The 20,919-nt window shown below is 44.1% G+C and overlaps 2 protein-coding genes and 1 pseudogene across 3 annotated transcripts in view; 1 reads left to right on the forward strand and 2 right to left on the reverse strand.

Moving 5' to 3' along the window:
• The window catches only part of LOC309808089 (BCL-6 corepressor-like), a gene marked incomplete at its 5' end in the record, with an annotated part of 30,407 nt that extends 26,527 nt beyond the window's left edge, over positions 1–3,880 (reverse strand). Inside the window, 1 exon segment of the mRNA XM_082628091.1 lies at positions 3,762–3,880. Within this exon segment, the coding sequence (XP_082484217.1) occupies positions 3,762–3,880 (119 nt within the window).
• Positions 1–20,919, reverse strand: part of LOC309808912 (centrosomal protein of 78 kDa-like) — an 823,590-nt pseudogene that overhangs the window by 55,673 nt on the left and 746,998 nt on the right. The gene's annotated exons all lie outside the window — the stretch shown is intronic.
• Positions 10,394–20,919, forward strand: part of LOC309808090 (BCL-6 corepressor-like) — a gene marked incomplete at its 5' end in the record, with an annotated part of 30,283 nt that continues 19,757 nt past the window's right edge. The window contains 1 exon segment of the mRNA XM_082628092.1: positions 10,394–10,512. Coding sequence (XP_082484218.1) covers positions 10,394–10,512 — 119 coding nt within the window.

A 20,919-nucleotide genomic window follows, 5' to 3' on the forward strand; every position in this document is an offset into this window, starting at 1 on the left:
AAAGAAAACTGGAAAACCAACAAAATTAAAACAATCCCTAAGTCTGAGGCAATGATTTTTGTATCCGAGTACAAGTGATGAATGAAAATACTAAGAATGGTGTGTGACACCTTAAAGTATAGAAAAAAATACAGTAAGGCAAGTAGGCATTAAGATAATAGAATATAAAAAGTTACCCAGATATATGCAGACAATGGACTACTATTCCAGTAATAAAAAGAAATGAATTACTAATATGAGCTACACGGATGAGTCACAACAACATGAGGAGCCAAAGAAGCCACGTGCAACAGGGTACTTATTGTATGCTTCCATTCATATGAATTTCTAGAATAGGAAACACTAATACATAGTGAAAGAAAGCATGTCAGTGGTTGCCTGATGCCAGGCCTGGGAAACTGACTGTAAAAGGACAAGAAGGAACTTTTTGCAGGTATTGGAAGTGTTCTGTATCTTGACTTTGGCGATGACAATATAGATATACACATTTGTCAAAACTTATCAAATTACATGCTTAAAATGGGTACACCTTGTTGAATGTAATTCATACTTCAATAAAGTTGATTTTAAAGTTAAATTAAAAGTCACCTATGGGGACTTCCCTGGTGTCACAGTGGTTACAGAATTCGCCTGCTAATGCAGGGGACGTGGTTTCAAGCCCTAGTCTGGGGAGATCCCACATGCCGCCGAGCAACTAAGCCCGTGCGCCACAACTACAGAGCCTGTGCTCTACAGCCCGTGAGCCACAACTACTGAGCCCGTGTGCCACAACTACCGAAGCCCACGTGCCTAGAGCCCATGCTCCACAACAAGAGAAGCCACCACAGTGAGAAGCCGGCGCACTGCAACAAAGACACAATGCAGCCAAAAATAAATAAATTAATAATAATTTTTAAAAAAATAGTCCCCTAGACGTCTGAGTGAGACAGAGTTCCTTTAAGCTTTCAGTCCCAGCTCTTCTCTGAAGCCTCCCCTCATTCACCCTGGCAGCATGTGACCACTGTGCATCTCTTTAACACCTTATATTTATCGGTTCCATTCAGATTTGATGCTTGAAAAGTTTTGTATATTTTATGTCTATCTTCCATTCAACTTGGTTCCTCTAAGGCAGGAACAATAATCTCTTTCATAAATTGAGACCATTACAAAAACAGAATTATGTTCCCTTTCCTCCCAATCAGGGGAATTTGAAGTAGGATTGATGAAATCCTGGAAATCATAAGCAAAAATGTCATTTCTGCATTTTTATGGCCACAGGGTCCTGTGTTTTCATCAGATTCTTGAAGATATCACAGAGCCCAACAATGTTAAGAACCTCTGCTTTGAATCCATGTGCTTTCACCCAGCTCTGTGGTACAAGGCACCCTGCCCCTGGGGCAATCTGTCTGTGGTCCCTGCAAAGATGATAAACCCACATCAAAGACACTTACTCTTCTGCATGTCAGTGGACTCTACTGCCATCTCTTCCTCCACAATGACGTCACTATCGCCATCTTCAAGATTCATTTCTGTCTCATCTAGAACACTGTCTTCTTCCTCTTCCTCCTCCTCATCTTCCTTGGAGACATCCTTTAATGTGGCAAGTAGTCTGTTGTAACCAGAAACTTGTTCTGGTTCACTCTATGCTTCACTTTCAGAACTTGAAGTATCTATAAACTCTCTGACTAAAAGGAAAATGGGGATTTTAAAAACAAAACTTATACTGTTCTTGTTGCTACCCCACGACTATCATCAGGCCCACAGTGGAACCAAGTTCAGACTTTTCTAAATAAAAACTAGCTTTTCTGCAAATATGCAACCCTATCTATTCAACCAGACCTAGCACCAAATTTGTTTAAAACAGCTAATCTAGCTATGATTCTAGAAGCGCTTCCTCTTCTTTGAACTGCTCATGTTCCACATGGGAAGACAGCAAACTAAACACATGGAGCTTTAGGTTATAAGGCGATCTAACCTATGTGTCAGACATTTGGCACCTTTAAAGGAGCAACAGGAAAACTTACAACAAAAAAGTGTACTTTATTTCTGAGTCTGTGGTAATGAAATAAGACCTTTGATGATTTTGCACTCTATTTTATGTTAAGCAAACATGACATTCCCTCTGAGGATTCACCAAGAGCCCTCTGGTAAGCCTCCTTAACAGGTTCTAACAGGCTAATCTCTCAGGACAGTTTCATACTTTATACGATATTAGTTATCACAATGGCATTTTAACAGACATCTGCACTTAAAACTAAGCAATATTACTAAAATATAGCTTACATCTAAAATCAAAGAGAGTGGAAATGTAGCCAAACTTTAGTACCATATATAATCTTAAAAGTAACAGTCCAGAATCTACTATCATAAAGAAGGTATAAAGCATTACCAGTTGACAAGTCTGTGGTTTTGCTTCCTTTCTGGAAACCCTGAGAAGAAACAGGCAATGTTAAACTTTAACTACTAGTATGTAGCAATTAGGAAAAGTCTAATGATACAACTTTAAATGAACGTGGCAGACTATACCGTTATAAATACATTATATCTATTGTCAAGTAAAAACTCCATATGCATTTGGACAGGTTTTGGAAGGATATGCCAAATAGATAATAAGAGACGAATGAAAAAGTCTAACAAGACCACATGACAAATACTACAGTCACACAGTAACAGGCTCTCATCCAAAAGATGGGAAATTTTGGCAAATAAAAGCCCTCGGGGTTCACCTTTTCTAGCAAGTTTCTTAAGTAGACTATCCCTCTAACTGTTGATAAAGCAGCCCAAAGGGGTGGGATGAGCACTAAGATCATAACTGAGAGTCTGGACACTTAGAGAGGAACCCACAACTACCCAAACATTAGTTTCCTCATGGTCATTGAATAGATAGGTGATGTCGAGGGTCCCAAGCAATTCTTTTTTTTTTTTTTTTTTTTTTTTTTTTTTTTGCGCTACGCGGGCCTCTTGTTGTGGCCTCTCCCGTTGCGGAGCACAGGCTCCGGACGCGCAGGCTCAGCGGCCATGGCCCACGGGCCCAGCCGCTCCGCGGCATGTGGGATCCTCCCAGACCGGGGCACGAACCCGTGTCCCCTGCATTGGCAGGTAGACTCTCAACCACTGCGCCACCAGGGAAGCCCCCAAGCAATTCTTTTTTTATTTTTTTTAACTTCTTTAATTTATTTATTTTGGCCTGCTATGGGTCTTCGTTGCTGCGCCCGGGCTTTCTCTAGTTGCGGCGAGAGGTGGCTTCTCTTGTTGCGGAGCAGGGGCTCTAGGCTCGCGGGCATCAGTAGTTGCACCACCCTGGCTCAGTAGTTGTGGCTCGCGGGCTCTGGAGTGCAGGCTCAATAGTTGTGGCGCACGGGCTTACTTGCACCGCGGCATGTGGGATCTTCCCGGACCAGGGCTCGAACCCCTGTCCCCTCCGTTGGCAGGCGGATTCTTAACCACTGCGCCACCAGGGAAGCCCCCAAGCAATTCTTTAAAAACATAGAAAACGAACACAAGCTTATAAAATCTCTGCCCAGTCGCCACACAGGAGGCGTGCCGTCTAGCATCAAACTACAGGCTCAACAAAGGGTAGGAAGACTGGCGAAGAACCCCATCTCAGGCGGGAAGCCGCCAGGATCCCCGGGCGAGCTAGGCCGGCGCTGGGGCAGCGTGGCACGCGGCGGGAGCTGCCCTGTCACTACCCCCGGGGCACCGGCGGACCAAACGCGGGGACACGCGGGCTCCCACCGGGAAAGGACGCCGGCAGCGCCGGTCCCAGCCTCGCCTCTCCATACCTGTCATAGAAGGGATGCTCCTCGCCGAAATCCCTTAGATGCTTCTGTTGCTTTTTAGTTAGGGAGTCGAGCAGCTGGCTCTGGCTCCGGCGCCGGCGCCGGCTCCCGCGTTTGCCCATGGGGAAGACGTCAAGTCAGCCAACCTCCAAGAATCGCGTTTTTCACCTGGAAGTCGTCTCGTCAACCCACTCACGCGGGCTTGCCAACGGCGCTTTACGGCGGAAGCAGGGTGCCATAAAGCAGACCCGCTTTACGTCGCGCTTGTACAACAGGCGTGGCTGTGAGAATCAGCCTGCATAAACTGAGATGGTTGAATGCAGTGCCTTTCTATTATGCCATAATACAAATACCAACTAACATTTAAGGCTGCCGGTGCATCTCAACTCATCCTCACAACAGTAAACAAATAGGCCTTGTTAATAAGCCTGATATCGGAGATGAGAAAGCTGATGCTTACAAAAAGTTACATACACACTAGCAAGAGAGGAGATGGAAACCTAATTCTCTCTGATGCGACCACAGGCTTTTCCCACTAGGATCTGCCACGTGCGTGTGCTGTGTGAAGAATGAGGACGCAAGGCTGAGATTCCCGCCCTTACCCTACCCCCTCATTTTCTGAAAGTATTGCAAGGGCCCTTGGTAACACATCTGTTCTGGCATTTTTCATGTTATAAAAGCAAAAACACATCCAGAGAGGTAAAGTGACTTTCCTAAATCACCCGGAGAGTCGATGTTAGAGAAAGCAGTCAAACTCAATAAAGTGTCTCAAAACTGAATTGGGGCAAATTGGGATGGAAAACTTTTAAAGGGTAAGTAACTTTTCTATATCTGGGTCGTGGTGGTGGTTACACCTGGTATACAATTACCAAAATTAATCAAACTGTACCTTTGAAATTGGTACATTTTAATGCAAGTAAATAATAATCTCAATAAACAAAGAGGTCAAAACAGCGCAACTGGACTTAATACTCTAGAGACAGGCAGAGTGTGCAGGGATACTTAAAAACCACAGGATAGGGCTTCCCTGGTGGCGCAGTGGTTGAGAGTCCGCCTGCCGATGCAGGGGACGCAGATTCGTGCCCCAGGTCTGGGAAGGTCCCCCGTGCCGCGGAGCGGCTAAGCTCGTGAGCCATGGCCGCTGAGCCTGCGCGTCCGGAGCCTGTGCTCCGCAACGGGAGAGGCCACAACAGTGAGAGGCCTGCGTACCGAAAACAAATAAACAAACAAACAAAACATGAAAAAGTCTCCAAAGTCTTTTGGAGGTGGGCAGCATCAGTAGCGAATCGGCTGCTCCAGGAAGTCGTCGGAAAGGAAGATTTAATGTCCTTGTCACCCATACAGACATCACTGTGATTTCGCTGAAGTCCAAATCGGTTCACATAACCCCCTTGCTTGAAATCCTTTAAGGGTTCCTCACCTTACATGGGATTGGGCCTCAATGCCCCAACAAGGCATGCAAGGCCTTTAGTGGGCTGAATCCTCACCTGTCCGTCTCTCCAACCTCTCTACTCCCACCCACCCACCTCAGCAACAGGGTCCACAGACAGTTCTCCAAACACATCTTTCCACCTTGCTCATGCTATTCCCTCTCCCTGGAACCTTCTTTCCCAGGAAACCCTGACTCAGTGCATCCTCTGTGCAACTCCCCATGACCTTTCCTCTCTCCTCCACAGCAAGAGGAGCTTCTTTATCTTCTGGGTTCCTAAAACCCTTTGTAGACACCCTTCTAATCTAGCCCATGACAACATAATTATTTGTTAATTGCTTTGTCTCCCCCAACTAGACTATGAGGTCTTTCAAGGGGAAAGCCTGAGGTCTGAGCTTTTTAAATCATTAATGCCTAACATTATGACAGGAACATGGTAACTGTTTAGAAAATGTTTGATAAATGAATGAAGGTTTGCCTGCTAAGCCTCTGCCAGAAAAATGTGAAAAACAGAATGTAGTTACACCAACATTCCACTAGAGAGAGGGAGGTAAAACTTTATCCCCTCTAGTGTAGCATTTTAGCCTTGTTCTCAGTCAGGTGAATATAATCTGATAAAATATTTCAGTTTTAGGCTAGGCCTAATATAAAACAACCTCTGATAAGCTTGAGGAAACATAATTATTACAGGTCACTCTATGCCAGGCTCTGGGTTTGACAATGGATAGTTCTTCTGGGTACAGATGAATAGAAAGTGTAGGCACTATATATAATAGTGTTTTGCATTTTCAAGTTATGTAGAGTGCATTGAAATACATTACAAAGCTTTTCTCTTTTCAGACATAATCTCGTTATCTAAAACATGTTCCACCTAGAAAACTCATTGCTCCTTACACAATAAACGCTGTGGAATCCGATGACTACCCAGCTCTCTAATTTCCTGTTGCCCTATATCCCTCATACCCTGTCTTGAACACACACACATGCTGTTCATGAAGTCAGCTGAAACAACTCATACAGCCTAAAATCTAGAATCTAGATTAATCTCAAGTTCAATACCGATGTTCAATGAGCGTGACAGGCTGACAAACGCTCAAAGGCAGCAGATGACCCTCCCCCACCGGCCCCCAACCCCCAGCAGCACCAAAACTCTGACTGAGCTGCTTCCTTAGCACCCAGCATCTATCAGTTTAGCATTTATCACAGTGTATCGTAAGAGTCTGCATACTTATCCATACTTGGATGAGGCTGAGGGCTCCTTGAAGAGGCTGGAATGGATCTTATTCTTTCCCCCAGCCTCAGCTACTAGCACAGCACCTGGCACGTGGTGTTTAGTACATTTTTTTTAATGAATAAACAAGCTCATTTCATTATACAGGTAGCGAGAGACTGATTTCTGCCAGCACGCTCAGGAAGAGGCTGGATGGCTTTGGGGTGTATACAGACATGTATGCTTACATGTGGTGGAGGAGACTGTCTGATTTGAGGCATCTAGGAGGAGACAGATGTGTGGGTGCACACACACCTTCCCCAGAATCTTCCCAAATCAGTAGCTGAGGTGTCGGAGCTTTCATAATTAGAGAGTCATACCTTTGGATTATTTATGGCTCCCTGTCAACATATCTTGAACACATGTGCCCTTGTTACCACTTATATTATCACATAAATTTCAAAACTCAAACTTCCCCAGCATCTGATCTGTATCCTCAAATTGTGCTCCTTCCCCACCTTCCCATTCCTGCTCTGTTGAGAATCTCAGATAGACTCCTGTTTACTTCCTGTGGTTTGTATTAGGACATAGTTTGTCTTTTCAAATACATCACTATATGTCAAATAAGCTCTTTCAAATCATGTACACCATAATACTTGCAAGGGATTAAAACACATCAATTTGTATAATTCCATGAGTTCATAATGATACTAAAAATTAAAAAAAAAACTTGATTGGTCAACCTGAGAAGATCCAGTGAATTGACTCCTTGTGTTGAAAATTAGTAAATGAAGGGAGAGAATCAAGCATTTCTTCTGCTTTTCCTATACAAACAGTACCACTGGGTAAGCAAAATTTAGGGGAAGGAAAAGCTTGCTTTCATAGAAATAGTCCAGCAAGTAAGTGAAGAAGAAATGATAGAATTAGAATATCACCTCATGAGAGAATTAGAATGTGACCTCTAATGAATTCACGAATTTAGACATTGACTACCAATGACTGGTAACATCACAAAATGAAAGACAACCAGACGGTATACGCCTCCTGATGGAAGTCTAAAATATCAGCTATAATGAAATCTGATCAAAGTTCTAAATCCCACAATGTATTCGCGAGAGACACAGAGAACAGCAGAACATGTTCAACTAACAGTGTAAAAAAAAAAAAAAAAGACATTTATGAGACAATCAGAAATCTGAATACTGACTGGTTACATGATGATATTAAATAATTGTTATCATCTTTTTTTTTTTAGGTGAAATAGTGCCATTGTAGCTATGTTAAAGAAAGAACCCTTATCTTTTAGATATTTAGAAATAAATATTTACAGATAAAATAATACAATGTCTGGGATTTGCTTCAAAAATAATACAGGGGGGGGAGTTAGGGGTAGTGGGTGGGCATACCTTGCATTGAAGCCGAGGGATGGGAACATGGGAGTGTATTATACTGTTTTGTCTACTTTTGTATATACTTGAAATTTTCCAAAGAAAAAGTTTTTAATAAAGAAAAACTAACACTTTTCTGAATATTCTGACCATCTTGTCTTAAGGGACAGCCACCCCCCTCCCACCCCTTGAGATCGTTATCCTAGGGAGTCTCCCCGAATTGAAAATACCCAAGTAACATTAATTCATCAGCCTCTCTTTACAAACTAGTATAAAAGATTATTTCCTGGATTGTTTTTACCCCTGAAAATACTGAGTCCCTGAGGGCAAAGGGCAAAGAAAACCCTGCAGGAGGGAAAAGGAAGGGCTGAGCGTGAGAAGAAGAAAGGGAAGAACAAATTTTGCCTTTATTACAATTTTCCCAGGGCCTGCACTAGTTGGCACATGCATCTTCTTTGTGTGGGTTTTACTAAGAGAACTTTCACTGGAGACATGAAAAATATGTTTCAATTCCGAACTCTCAGGTTAAAATTTCACAAAGCATCCCCTTTTATGTTGTCAAAGGCTAATATAAATATTTTCAGAAGCGGGCTCAGTGAGCCAATGATGAGAGCACTTGGGTGGAGCTAGGGCACAGTTGTGTCTGAACCTGGGAACAGTCTAGACCTGTCCATAGGACTACAATGACATGGAAAGCAGGAGAGAGTAAAGAGTCACATCAAGTGCTCAAGAGTATAGCTTTTTATAGCAGATCTCTGGAAGAACACCAAGAAACTGGTTGCCTCTGGGGAGGGAAGCTGGGGCACTTGGAATAGGGTGGGAGGAGAAAAAACATTGTATGACTTTATTGTCATAGCCAGGTTATACTGTGGATGGTGCCTTAGAATGTATGATGACATTTGCAAACAGCCTTTTGTTTACGTAAGTGACTGTACTTTTTATCTTGAAATGAGACAGAAGACACATGTCTGTTTGTTTCTGGGTTCCTTGGCTGGGCCATCTGCTGGCACTACCTGCTGTTTGCATATTTTCTTGATACTCCCTCCCCTTGCCTCCGTACGCCACCCTAAGCTCCCAGAATCTAATTAGGAGTAGATGGTCCCCAGAACGACAAAACTAGGATTTTAAGAGTTGTAGTGCGACTTCTATAGGTGTGACATGGTATTGGACAAAGCTCCAATTCTCTCACAGACACTCCTCTAAGAGCAGAGGCAGTGAACACTATCTTTGATGGCTCCTATTTTACCTTAAATATTCAGGTGAATTCTGTGGTTTATGATTGACATTGTAAGTTACTATTAGAAAAAAAGTGTCTCTGTGTTTATCCTGTGGTTTTTGTTTTGTTTGTTTGTTTTCGGTACGCGGGCCTCTCACTGTTGTGGCCTCTCCCGTTGCGGAGCGGAGCACAGGCTCCGGACGCGCAGGCTCAGCGGCCATGGCTCACGGGCCCAGCCGCTTCGCGGCACGTGGGATCTTCCCGGACCGGGGCACGAACCTGCGTCCCCTGCATCGGCAGGCGGACTCTCAGCCACTGCGCCACCAGGGAAGCCCTATCCTGTGGTTTTTAAGTATCCCTGCACACTCTGCCTGTCTCTAGAGTATTAAGTCCAGTTGCGCTGTTTTGACCTGTTTATTGAGATTATTATTTACTTGCATTAAAATGTACCAATTTCAAAGGTACAGTTTGATTAATTTTGGTAATTGTATACCAGGTGTAACCACCACCACGACCCAGATATAGAAAAGTTACTTACCCTTTAAAAGTTTTCCATCCCAATTTGCCCCAATTCAGTTTTGAGACACTTTATTGAGTTTGACTGCTTTCTCTAACATCGACTCTCCGGGTGATTTAGGAAAGTCACTTTACCTCTCTGGATGTGTTTTTGCTTTTATAACATGAAAAATGCCAGAACAGATGTGTTACCAAGGGCCCTTGCAATACTTTCAGAAAATGAGGGGGTAGGGTAAGGGCGGGAATCTCAGCCTTGCGTCCTCATTCTTCACACAGCACACGCATGTGGCAGATCCTAGTGGGAAAAGCCTGTGGTCGCATCAGAGAGAATTAGGTTTCCATCTCCTCTCTTGCTAGTGTGTGTGTAACCTTTTGTAAGCATCATCTCCGATATCAGGCTTATTCACAAGGCCTATTTGTTTACTGTTGTGAGGATGAGTTGAGATGCACCGGCAGCCTTAAATGTTAGTTGGTATTTGTATTATGGCATAATAGAAAGGCACTGCATTCAACCATCTCAGTTACTACACGTTTATGCAGGCTGATTCTCACAGCCAAAACAGACGCACAAAGTACACCCACCCATTTACCCACCTGGGGAAGCTCGAAGCCTCCCTGCCTGCCTGCCTGCCTTACGGGGCTCAGAGAAAAGCTGCGCATGCGTGCGCGTGCTTCCAAAGAGCCTCGCTCGGGGGCGGAATGGGAAACAGGAAGTTCTAACGCCTGTCGTACAAGCGCGGCGTAAAGCGGGTCTGCTTTACGGCACCCTGCTTCCGCCGTAAAGCGCCGTTGGCAAGCCCGCGTGAGTGGGTTGAGGAGACGACTTCCAGGTGAAAAACGCGATTCTTGGAGGTTGGCTGACTTGACGTCTTCCCCATGGGCAAACGCGGGAGCCGGCGCCGGCGCCGGAGCCAGAGCCAGCTGCTCGACTCCCTAACTAAAAAGCAGAAGAAGCATCTAAGGGATTTCGGCGAGGAGCATCCCTTCTATGACAGGTATGGAGAGGCAAGGCTGGGACCGGCCCTGCCGGCGTCCTTTCCCGGTGGGAGCCCGCGTGTCCCCGCGTTTGGTCCGCCGGTGCCCCGGGGGTAGTGACAGGGCAGCTCCCGCCGCGTGCCACGCTGCCCCAGCGCCGGCCTAGCTCGCCCGGGGATCCTGGCGGCTTCCCGCCTGAGATGGGGTTCTTCGCCGGTCTTCCTACCCTTTGTTGAGCCTGTAGTTTGATGCTAGACGGCACGCCTCCTGTGTGGCGACTGGGCAGAGATTTTATAAGCTTGTGTTCGTTTTATATGTTTTTTTTTAAATTTTTATTTATTTATTCATGGCTATGTTGGGTCTTCGTTTCTGTGCGAGGGCTTTCTCTAGTTGCGGCAAGTGGGGGCCACTCCTCATCGCGGTGCGCGGGCCTCTCACTATCGCGGCCTCTCTTGTTGCGGAGCACAGGCTCCAGACGCACAGGCTCAGTAATTGTGGCTCCCGGGGCCAGTTGCTCCGCGGCATGTGGGATCCTCCCAGACCAGGGCTCGAACCCGTGTGCCCTGCATTGGCAGGCAGACTCTCAACCACTGCGCCACCAGGGGAGCCCCGTTTTATATGTTTTTAAAGAATTGCTTGGGGGCTTCCCTGGTGGTGCAGTGGTTAAGAATCCGCCTGCCAACGGAGGGGACAGGGGTTCGAGCCCTGGTCCGGGAAGATCCCACATGCCGCGGTGCAAGTAAGCCCGTGCGCCACAACTATTGAGGCTGCACTCCAGAGCCCGCGAGCCACAACTACTGAGCCAGGGTGGTGCAACTACTGATGCCCGCGAGCCTAGAGCCCCTGCTCCGCAACAAGAGAAGCCACCTCTCGCCGCAACTAGAGAAAGCCCGGGCGCAGCAACGAAGACCCATAGCAGGCAAAAATAAATAAATTAAATAAGTTAAAAAAAATGAAAAAAAAATTGCTTGGGACCCTCGACATCACCTATCTATTCAATGACCATGAGGAAACTAATGTTTGGGTAGTTGTGGGTTCCTCTCTAAGTGTCCAGACTCTCAGTTATGATCTTAGTGCTCAACCCACCCCTTTGGGCTGCTTTATCAACAGTTAGAGGGATAGTCTACTTAAGAAACTTGCTAGAAAAGGTGAACCCCGAGGGCTTTTATTTGCCAAAATTTCCCATCTTTTGGATGAGAGCCTGTTACTGTGTGACTGTAGTATTTGTCATGTGGTCTTGTTAGACTTTTTCATTCGTCTCTTATTATCTATTTGGCATATCCTTCCAAAACCTGTCCAAATGCATATGGAGTTTTTACTTGACAATAGATATAATGTATTTATAACGGTATAGTCTGCCATGTTCATTTAAAGTTGTATCATTAGACTTTTCCTAATTGCTACATACTAGTAGTTAAAGTTTAACATTGCCTGTTTCTTCTCAGGGTTTCCAGAAAGGAAGCAAAACCACAGACTTGTCAACTGGTAATGCTTTATACCTTCTTTATGATAGTAGATTCTGGACTGTTACTTTTAAGATTATATATGGTACTAAAGTTTGGCTACATTTCCACTCTCTTTGATTTTAGATGTAAGCTATATTTTAGTAATATTGCTTAGTTTTAAGTGCAGATGTCTGTTAAAATGCCATTGTGATAACTAATATCGTATAAAGTATGAAACTGTCCTGAGAGATTAGCCTGTTAGAACCTGTTAAGGAGGCTTACCAGAGGGCTCTTGGTGAATCCTCAGAGGGAATGTCATGTTTGCTTAACATAAAATAGAGTGCAAAATCATCAAAGGTCTTATTTCATTACCACAGACTCAGAAATAAAGTACACTTTTTTGTTGTAAGTTTTCCTGTTGCTCCTTTAAAGGTGCCAAATGTCTGACACATAGGTTAGATCGCCTTATAACCTAAAGCTCCATGTGTTTAGTTTGCTGTCTTCCCATGTGGAACATGAGCAGTTCAAAGAAGAGGAAGCGCTTCTAGAATCATAGCTAGATTAGCTGTTTTAAACAAATTTGGTGCTAGGTCTGGTTGAATAGATAGGGTTGCATATTTGCAGAAAAGCTAGTTTTTATTTAGAAAAGTCTGAACTTGGTTCCACTGTGGGCCTGATGATAGTCGTGGGGTAGCAACAAGAACAGTATAAGTTTTGTTTTTAAAATCCCCATTTTCCTTTTAGTCAGAGAGTTTATAGATACTTCAAGTTCTGAAAGTGAAGCATAGAGTGAACCAGAACAAGTTTCTGGTTACAACAGACTACTTGCCACATTAAAGGATGTCTCCAAGGAAGATGAGGAGGAGGAAGAGGAAGAAGACAGTGTTCTAGATGAGACAGAAATGAATCTTGAAGATGGCGATAGTGACGTCATTGTGGAGGAAGAGATGGCAGTAGAGTCCACTGACATGCAGAAGAGTAAGTGTCTTTGATGTGGGTTTATCATCTTTGCAGGGACCACAGACAGATTGCCCCAGGGGCAGGGTGCCTTGTACCACAGAGCTGGGTGAAAGCACATGGATTCAAAGCAGAGGTTCTTAACATTGTTGGGCTCTGTGATATCTTCAAGAATCTGATGAAAACACAGGACCCTGTGGCCATAAAAATGCAGAAATGACATTTTTGCTTATGATTTCCAGGATTTCATCAATCCTACTTCAAATTCCCCTGATTGGGAGGAAAGGGAACATAATTCTGTTTTTGTAATGGTCTCAATTTATGAAAGAGATTATTGTTCCTGCCTTAGAGGAACCAAGTTGAATGGAAGATAGACATAAAATATACAAAACTTTTCAAGCATCAAATCTGAATGGAACCGATAAATATAAGGTGTTAAAGAGATGCACAGTGGTCACATGCTGCCAGGGTGAATGAGGGGAGGCTTCAGAGAAGAGCTGGGACTGAAAGCTTAAAGGAACTCTGTCTCACTCAGACGTCTAGGGGACTATTTTTTTAAAAATTATTATTAATTTATTTATTTTTGGCTGCATTGTGTCTTTGTTGCAGTGCGCCGGCTTCTCACTGTGGTGGCTTCTCTTGTTGTGGAGCATGGGCTCTAGGCACGTGGGCTTCGGTAGTTGTGGCACACGGGCTCAGTAGTTGTGGCTCACGGGCTGTAGAGCACAGGCTCTGTAGTTGTGGCGCACGGGCTTAGTTGCTCGGCGGCATGTGGGATCTCCCCAGACTAGGGCTTGAAACCACGTCCCCTGCATTAGCAGGCGAATTCTGTAACCACTGTGACACCAGGGAAGTCCCCATAGGTGACTTTTAATTTAACTTTAAAATCAACTTTATTGAAGTATGAATTACATTCAACAAGGTGTACCCATTTTAAGCATGTAATTTGATAAGTTTTGACAAATGTGTATATCTATATTGTCATCGCCAAAGTCAAGATACAGAACACTTCCAATACCTGCAAAAAGTTCCTTCTTGTCCTTTTACAGTCAGTTTCCCAGGCCTGGCATCAGGCAACCACTGACATGCTTTCTTTCACTATGTATTAGTGTTTCCTATTCTAGAAATTCATATGAATGGAAGCATACAATAAGTACCCTGTTGCACGTGGCTTCTTTGGCTCCTCATGTTGTTGTGACTCATCCGTGTAGCTCATATTAGTAATTCATTTCTTTTTATTACTGGAATAGTAGTCCATTGTCTGCATATATCTGGGTAACTTTTTATATTCTATTATCTTAATGCCTACTTGCCTTACTGTATTTTTTTCTATACTTTAAGGTGTCACACACCATTCTTAGTATTTTCATTCATCACTTGTACTCGGATACAAAAATCATTGCCTCAGACTTAGGGATTGTTTTAATTTTGTTGGTTTTCCAGTTTTCTTTCATGTTTTAGGTTTTTAAAAATGAAAAGTTTGGCTTTTTAAATTATAAAAGTAATATATATTTACTGTAAAAATTTAAGAGGGTAATATAGTTAACGTATATCTCCTCCACCCTGGGATGAACACCTTTAACATTTTATAGAACCTTCCAGAGTACTTTTTTATGGATATATGAGTGAATATATATTTGTGTGTACGTGCATAATGGCCTCATACACTTCTGTAAGTTACTTTTTTCTTTAATAATATAACGTGTGTAACTGTGGGTTACTGCCGCTAGAACCCTGGTGTCCAAACTCCCAGGCCAAATCTCCTTCTACTACATTACACTACCATGGGGAGGTTTAAAAAAGAAAGGGAAAGTATGAAGGGTGATTTTTCCATAAATTAAATCCACTTGAAAAGGCGCATTTGGAGAGTCAGAGAGTACTGATATTGTTAGAAAGAAGAAAGGTTTAAAAGCTGGTTAAATCTCATTTTTAAAAAATCCATATGTACCACATTGTAAAAAAGAGAAGGAAGACGGCATTCATGATTACTGGGCTGGCAGGGTAGGGGACAGTTGCATGCTGGGGGTGGCTCTCGTACTGGCTCTTCCACTCTTCACACTTGTGCTCGGCCAGGGCCAGGGACCGCTGAGGGAGATCAGAGGAGAGGGTGGTGCCTTGGGGGTTCCAGGGGGTTGTGCAGCTGGCTCCCTTGCCACCCAGACTGCCCCAGGGTTCCCAGCCCCAAGGATTATGGAGCATCCCCACACCTGTTTGCTCTGCAGTTGCTGTCCTGCACGCATTTTCTCCTCCAGCACTTTCTGCGGTGTCTCCTTGGCCTTCTGCTCATAGCTGTTTTTCTGGTCTTCCATCTGTAAAAGCAACTTATTCATTCCCCAAGAAGTGTATTTCTGTAAATTTGAGGCAATTCAACAAATACACGTTGACCTACTGTGTGCTAAAGCCTGAGCAGGGATACAGAAATGAAAAGAAATTGGTCCTTGCCCACAGGGCAGAGATGTCAGTAATCTGGTGGACCTTCTTCCAGGCTGGAGGCAGGCAGGGAGAGTCCCTCAGGTGATGTGAGAGGTGAGTGGGGATAAAAAACTGCCCTGGGCATGCTGGGCATTCTCCCCTAGGCCTTCCACAGGCATTTGAAATCCGACATTTCCAAAGGGAAATCATCTTTCTAAACCTGCTCCTAGCTCAGTGGCCAGCATCACCCCCCACCCAGTCTCCCAAACCCTAAACCAGGGAATCATCCTTGATTTCTCTCTCACCTTCTTCAAGGAATCAGTTCCTCATCAAGCTTTCTCACGTCAGCGTCTTTAACGGCTCGTTCATTACCTGTATCCTCTATCCCTACCGCCACCTCCTTAGTTCAGACCCTAGTGACACTATTATATGGATTATATAGAGACTATGTGTTATCTTCATGCCTTGCCTCCCTTCAAACCCTTTTCAGTCCTGCAGCTAGAGGGTTCTTTCTAAAACTTACATCTGATCCCATCACAACCTGCTTACATCTCTCAGTGGTTCTCAGTGTTCTAAGAATCAGGTCCAAACTCCTTGGCATGGTTCCTACTTACAAGCCCAGACTTTGATCTCATGCTGCCTCCACGCAAGCTGAACTGCTTGTAGGTCCCCTAAGCACTGTGCTTTTCAGCCTCTGCCTTTGCCCATAAAGCTTCTTCTGCTTAGAGTATCGTGACCCACGCTTCTCACCTGGTTAACTTCTACCCATGTTCAAGATTCAGCCCTAGAATCATAAATTCTGATAAACTTGGCCAACCATACCTACCCCCCGACTCTTTATGGATTAGGCAGTTTTACTGGTGTTCACATAGTATCTGTATTTCTGATCTATTGAATCATCTGTCTCCTTTAAGGGATTGTAAACTCCTTTGAGACAGGGAGCATTTTTATTTTTGTATTTTTTGTGTTTTATTTATTTATTTATTTATTTATTTATTTTTTATTAGCTTCTGCTTTATAACAAAGTGAATCAGTTATACATATACGTCTGTTCCCACATCCCTTCCCTCATGCATCTCCCTCCCTCCCACCCTCCCCATCCCACCCCTCCAGGCGGTCACAAAGCACAGAGCTGATCTCCCTGTGCTCTGCGGCTGCTTCCCACTATCTATCTACCTTACATTTGGTAGTGTATATATGTCCATGCCTCTCTTTCGCTTTGTCACAGCTTACCCTTCCCCCTCCCCACATCCTCAAGTCCATTCTCAAGTAGGTCTGTGTCTTTATTCCCGTTTTACCCCTAGGTTCTTCATGACATTTTTTTTTTAATTCCATATATATGTGTTAGCATACGGTATTTGTCTTTCTCTTTCTGACTTACTTCACACCGTATGACAGACTCTAGGTCTCTCCACCTCATTACAAATAGCTCAGTTTCATTTCTTTTTATGGCTGAGTAATATTCTATTGTATATATGTGCCACATCTTCTTTATCCATTCATCCGATGATGGACACTTAGGTTCTTTCCATCTCCGGGCTATTGTGAATAGAGCTGCAATGAACATTTTGGTACATGTCTCTTTTTGAATTATGGTTTTCTCAGGGTATATGCCTAGTAGTGGGATTGCTGGGTCATATGGTAGTTCTATTTGTAGTTTTTTAAGGAACCTCCATACTGTTCTCCATAGTGGCTGTACCAATTCACATTCCCACCAGCAGTGCAAGAGGGTTCCCTTTTCTCCACACCCTCTCCAGCATTTATTGTTTCTAGATTTCTTGATGATGGCCATTCTGATTGGTGTGAGATGATATCTCATTGTAGTTTTGATTTGCATTTCTCTAATGATTAATGATGCTGAGCATTCTTTCATGTGTTTGTTGGCAGTCTGTATATCTTCTGTGGAGAAATGCCTATTTAAGTCTTCTGCCCATTTTTGGATTGGGTTGTTTGTTTTTTTGCTATTGAGCTGCATGAGCTGCTTATAAATTTTGGAGATTAATCCTTTGTCAGTTGCTTCATTTGCAAATATTTTCTCCCATTCTGAGGGTTGCCTTTTGGTCTTGTTTATGGTTTCCTTTGCTGTGCAAAAGCTTTGAAGTTTCATTAGGTCCCATTTGTTTATCTTTGTTTTTATTTCCATTTCTCTAGGAGGTGGGTCCAAAAGGATCTTGCTGTGATTTATGTCATAGAGTGTTCTGCCTATGTTTTCCTCTAAGAGTTTGATAGTTTCTGGCCTTACATTTAGGTCTTTAATCCATTTTGAGCTTCTTTTTGTGTATGGTGTTAGGGAATGATCTAATCTCATACTTCTACATGTCCTGGTCCAGTTTTCCCAGCACCACTTATTGAAGAGGCTTTCCTTTCTCCACTGTACATTCCTGCCTCCTTTATCAAAGATAAGTTGACCATATGTGCGTGGGTTTATCTCTGGGCTTTCTATCCTGTTCCATTGATCTATCTTTCTGTTTTTGTGCCAGTACCACACTGTCTTGATTACTGTAGCTTTGTAGTATAGTCTGAAGAGGGAGCATTTTTTAAAAAATAAAATTATTTTTGTAGGCTTGGGGATCTGAACAATATTCAGTAAAGTCAAGTTTTAAAAATTAATACATTTGTATTTTTAGAATTTCTCCTGGCTTCAAGGTCAAAAAGAAAAAGACACAAAAGCAGCTTTGCAAATTCACTGGGGGTCTTGCCTTTCCAGTGCTTTTCATTTTTATGCCCTGTGATTTTTGGGAAAGCAGGAGCCTTTTACTGTCGATTCTGGGTTACCCAACTGGGTAAGAGATAGTCTAGATAATGCAAATTTAGAGTTCAATATCAAATCATTTCCATTTAGCTTTGGAGTCATCTGAAAATTTGGATTTAAATGTTGAGTGGGTCTTATGTTCTTGGAATTGTCATTAGAAACCAGATACAGGAGTTACTGGTTGAGATCATACATGGTTATGTCCAGGTTATTGGACTTAACCATGCTGGTCACTGACCAGCTTTATCCCCCATTGAAAACGAGTAGACTGGCATTCTGGATTATATGTCAGTCTCTTATGAGGTTGGTTGGCATTACTGAAAAAATAAAAGTTGTGGATCCGCAAACCCATAGACTATATAGGCTATGTTCCCCTGCAGAATTCTAACTACATGGCCACCTTATCTTCCTAACATCAAGTGGGAGCAGTCTGGCCGGTCCATCTTGTTCTCTTGATCTTGAGTCCTCTGCCAAAGACCTCCCCCTTTTCTGCACCAGCACATACGTCACAGCCCTGAAGAAAGTGTAGACATCTGAGATACGTTAACAGTGGGGGAGGGCTGATATCCCGTGAACAGACACATAAATGCCTGTTAGACCTGGAAATTGAAAACCAGAGAGGCGGGGCCCCACTGGTTTTGGCCCAGGCCACCAGCCCCTGGTGTTCCCAGCAAAATGTTCCCAATGTGGGAGTTTGAGGAAGCAGGGAAAGGCAGGTGGTGTGAGTTTATTAGGACTTGAGGCCCTCAGCCTCGCACTGAGGCCAGCTGAACCCCCAGAGCGTGCTTCCTGCCCTCCTGTGGGCTGCTACTCCTAAAGGTACTTGGTTTCAACGGTTATTTGTGCATCAGATTAAAGACTGAAGGGAGAGGGAACTGCAAGCCTAAATTCTTCATATCATACGCCACCTCCCTTTCTCTTCTTATTATATAAGCAATTCATGTGAAAAACAAATAAGGCAAACAAAACAAAACAAAATTACCTGAAATCTTGCTATCCAAAAGTTACCATTAGTATTTTGGTGTATACTTGTTCCAGATTTTTCTTTATTTTCAACCCTTCATTAAGGCCATTGTAGTGTTGACAGATGATGCTGGCACAAGCACTTGAGATGAGGCTCCTCTTTTTAAAATACTGTATTTGCATTTGGTTTAATTTCTCTCGGGCCCTGCCTTGCCTGGTCCCCAGCGTGGTGTTTTCTGCTGCAGTCTCTGTAAATTGGAGTTGGGGTGATGGGGCGGTCAGGCAGGGCTGTGTGTATCTGTGTCTGTACGAGGGAGGGCGGGCACACTTTCCAGTGTTTCTGGGCAACAAGCAGGCACTCACTGCAGTTTCCTATGCCTCAGGCCTGGGCTGTGGAGACAGGGGAAGTACCAGGAAGGGGTGGACGACCCCGACCCAGCTAAATGGAAGGCCCAGCTCCGCTGTGCGTCAACAAGAGCAGGGAATTCAACCTGATGTACGACGGCACCAAGGAGGTGCCCATGAACCCAGTGAAGATATATCAAGTGTGTGACATCCCCCAGCCCCAGGGCTCTATCATTAACCCAGGTGAGGCCCCAGCTGCTGGGGAGAAGGTGGACAGTGTGCCAGGTTCTGGGCTGGACCCTTAAAGCGATAGTCGACTTGAAAGTCGCCTCGCTTACAAAGTTGAAGACTGGTAAATAAAGCAAGAAATGCTGTCCCTAGAAAGAACCCAGAGAACAAAAGATATAAACTCAGCACAGTCTTCCTGCCCACCCAGTGGAACAGTAAAGCATTAGAAAGAAGAGGGGGTATTGAGTTCTATAAAAAATAACTTCTCTTGGGACTCAACACTGAGAAGAGAGGCCAGGTAGTTTAGAAGAAGGAGGGCTTAAAACTTAGAAGGTCTGAGTTATAAACCTCGGTCTTTCCATTTCACTACTTGTGGGACATTGAAACAAGTCATTCAACGTTTTGAGCCTCAGCTTTTTCCACTATAAAATCTGGGTTCTCATCTTTCCTGCGTATTTCAAAGGCTGTTCTAAGAATCAATTGCCATGACATCATGAAGGCTATTAAGTTCTCTTTATAAATGATGGGTAAGTGATCATTTAATTTGTATGGTATTTTTCCTAGGAGAATACCACCTGATCCCTATATTTACTCAATGTTTAGCCAGTTCCGACTAAGAGCCAGATAATTTAGACTTGACCTCCAGTGAATCTAGTGAGGCTCTGCCATGAGGGAAGGGTCTGTCTTCACAGTAAGCTTATAAAGGAGAGAAGCTGTGCTCCTTGGGTCCTTAGAAGGGATGCGAATGTGTAGAAAGGGGTTTAGAGTAGGAATTAAAAGATTTCTAGGAGAAGGGAGCAGGGTCTGCAGCTCCTGGATAGGGGAGGGGATGAGAGCTTGCACTGGGGCTCCGTAGGAGGAGCTGGGAGTGGGGTGAACACCCTTGGTTCCCACTCTTTGGCATTGAGGGTGCACACTGAACCCAAGGAACCTCTGTGCTGGCAGTGCCTAGCTTGAACAGTGGGTCAGCTGCAGGGATGACAGTGCAACGTGAGCGCCTCACTTTTGACCTTTGTGTGTGTGTGTGTGTGTTTCTCGGGTAGGATCCACTGGATCTGCTCCTTGGGATGAGAAAGATAATGATGTGGATGAAGAAGATGAGGAAGATGAGCTGGACCAGTCACAGCACCACGTTCCCATCCAGGACACCTTCCCCTTCCTGAACATCAATGGTGAGTGGGGTGGGGGGTGGGACCGAGGCATGGAGAGGATGTAAGGGGCTTTGATTTTGCAAGCGTTGACACCATATCCACCATTGCACTGGGAGCAGCGACCAGGCCCTGGGGCCAGGCTGCCAGTCTGTTAGCAAGTCGGAGTCATAGGCA

This window comes from Mesoplodon mirus (assembly GCF_964341445.2).
Source record: "Mesoplodon mirus genome assembly, chromosome: 7".
NCBI classification, from domain to species: domain Eukaryota; kingdom Metazoa; phylum Chordata; class Mammalia; order Artiodactyla; family Ziphiidae; genus Mesoplodon; species Mesoplodon mirus.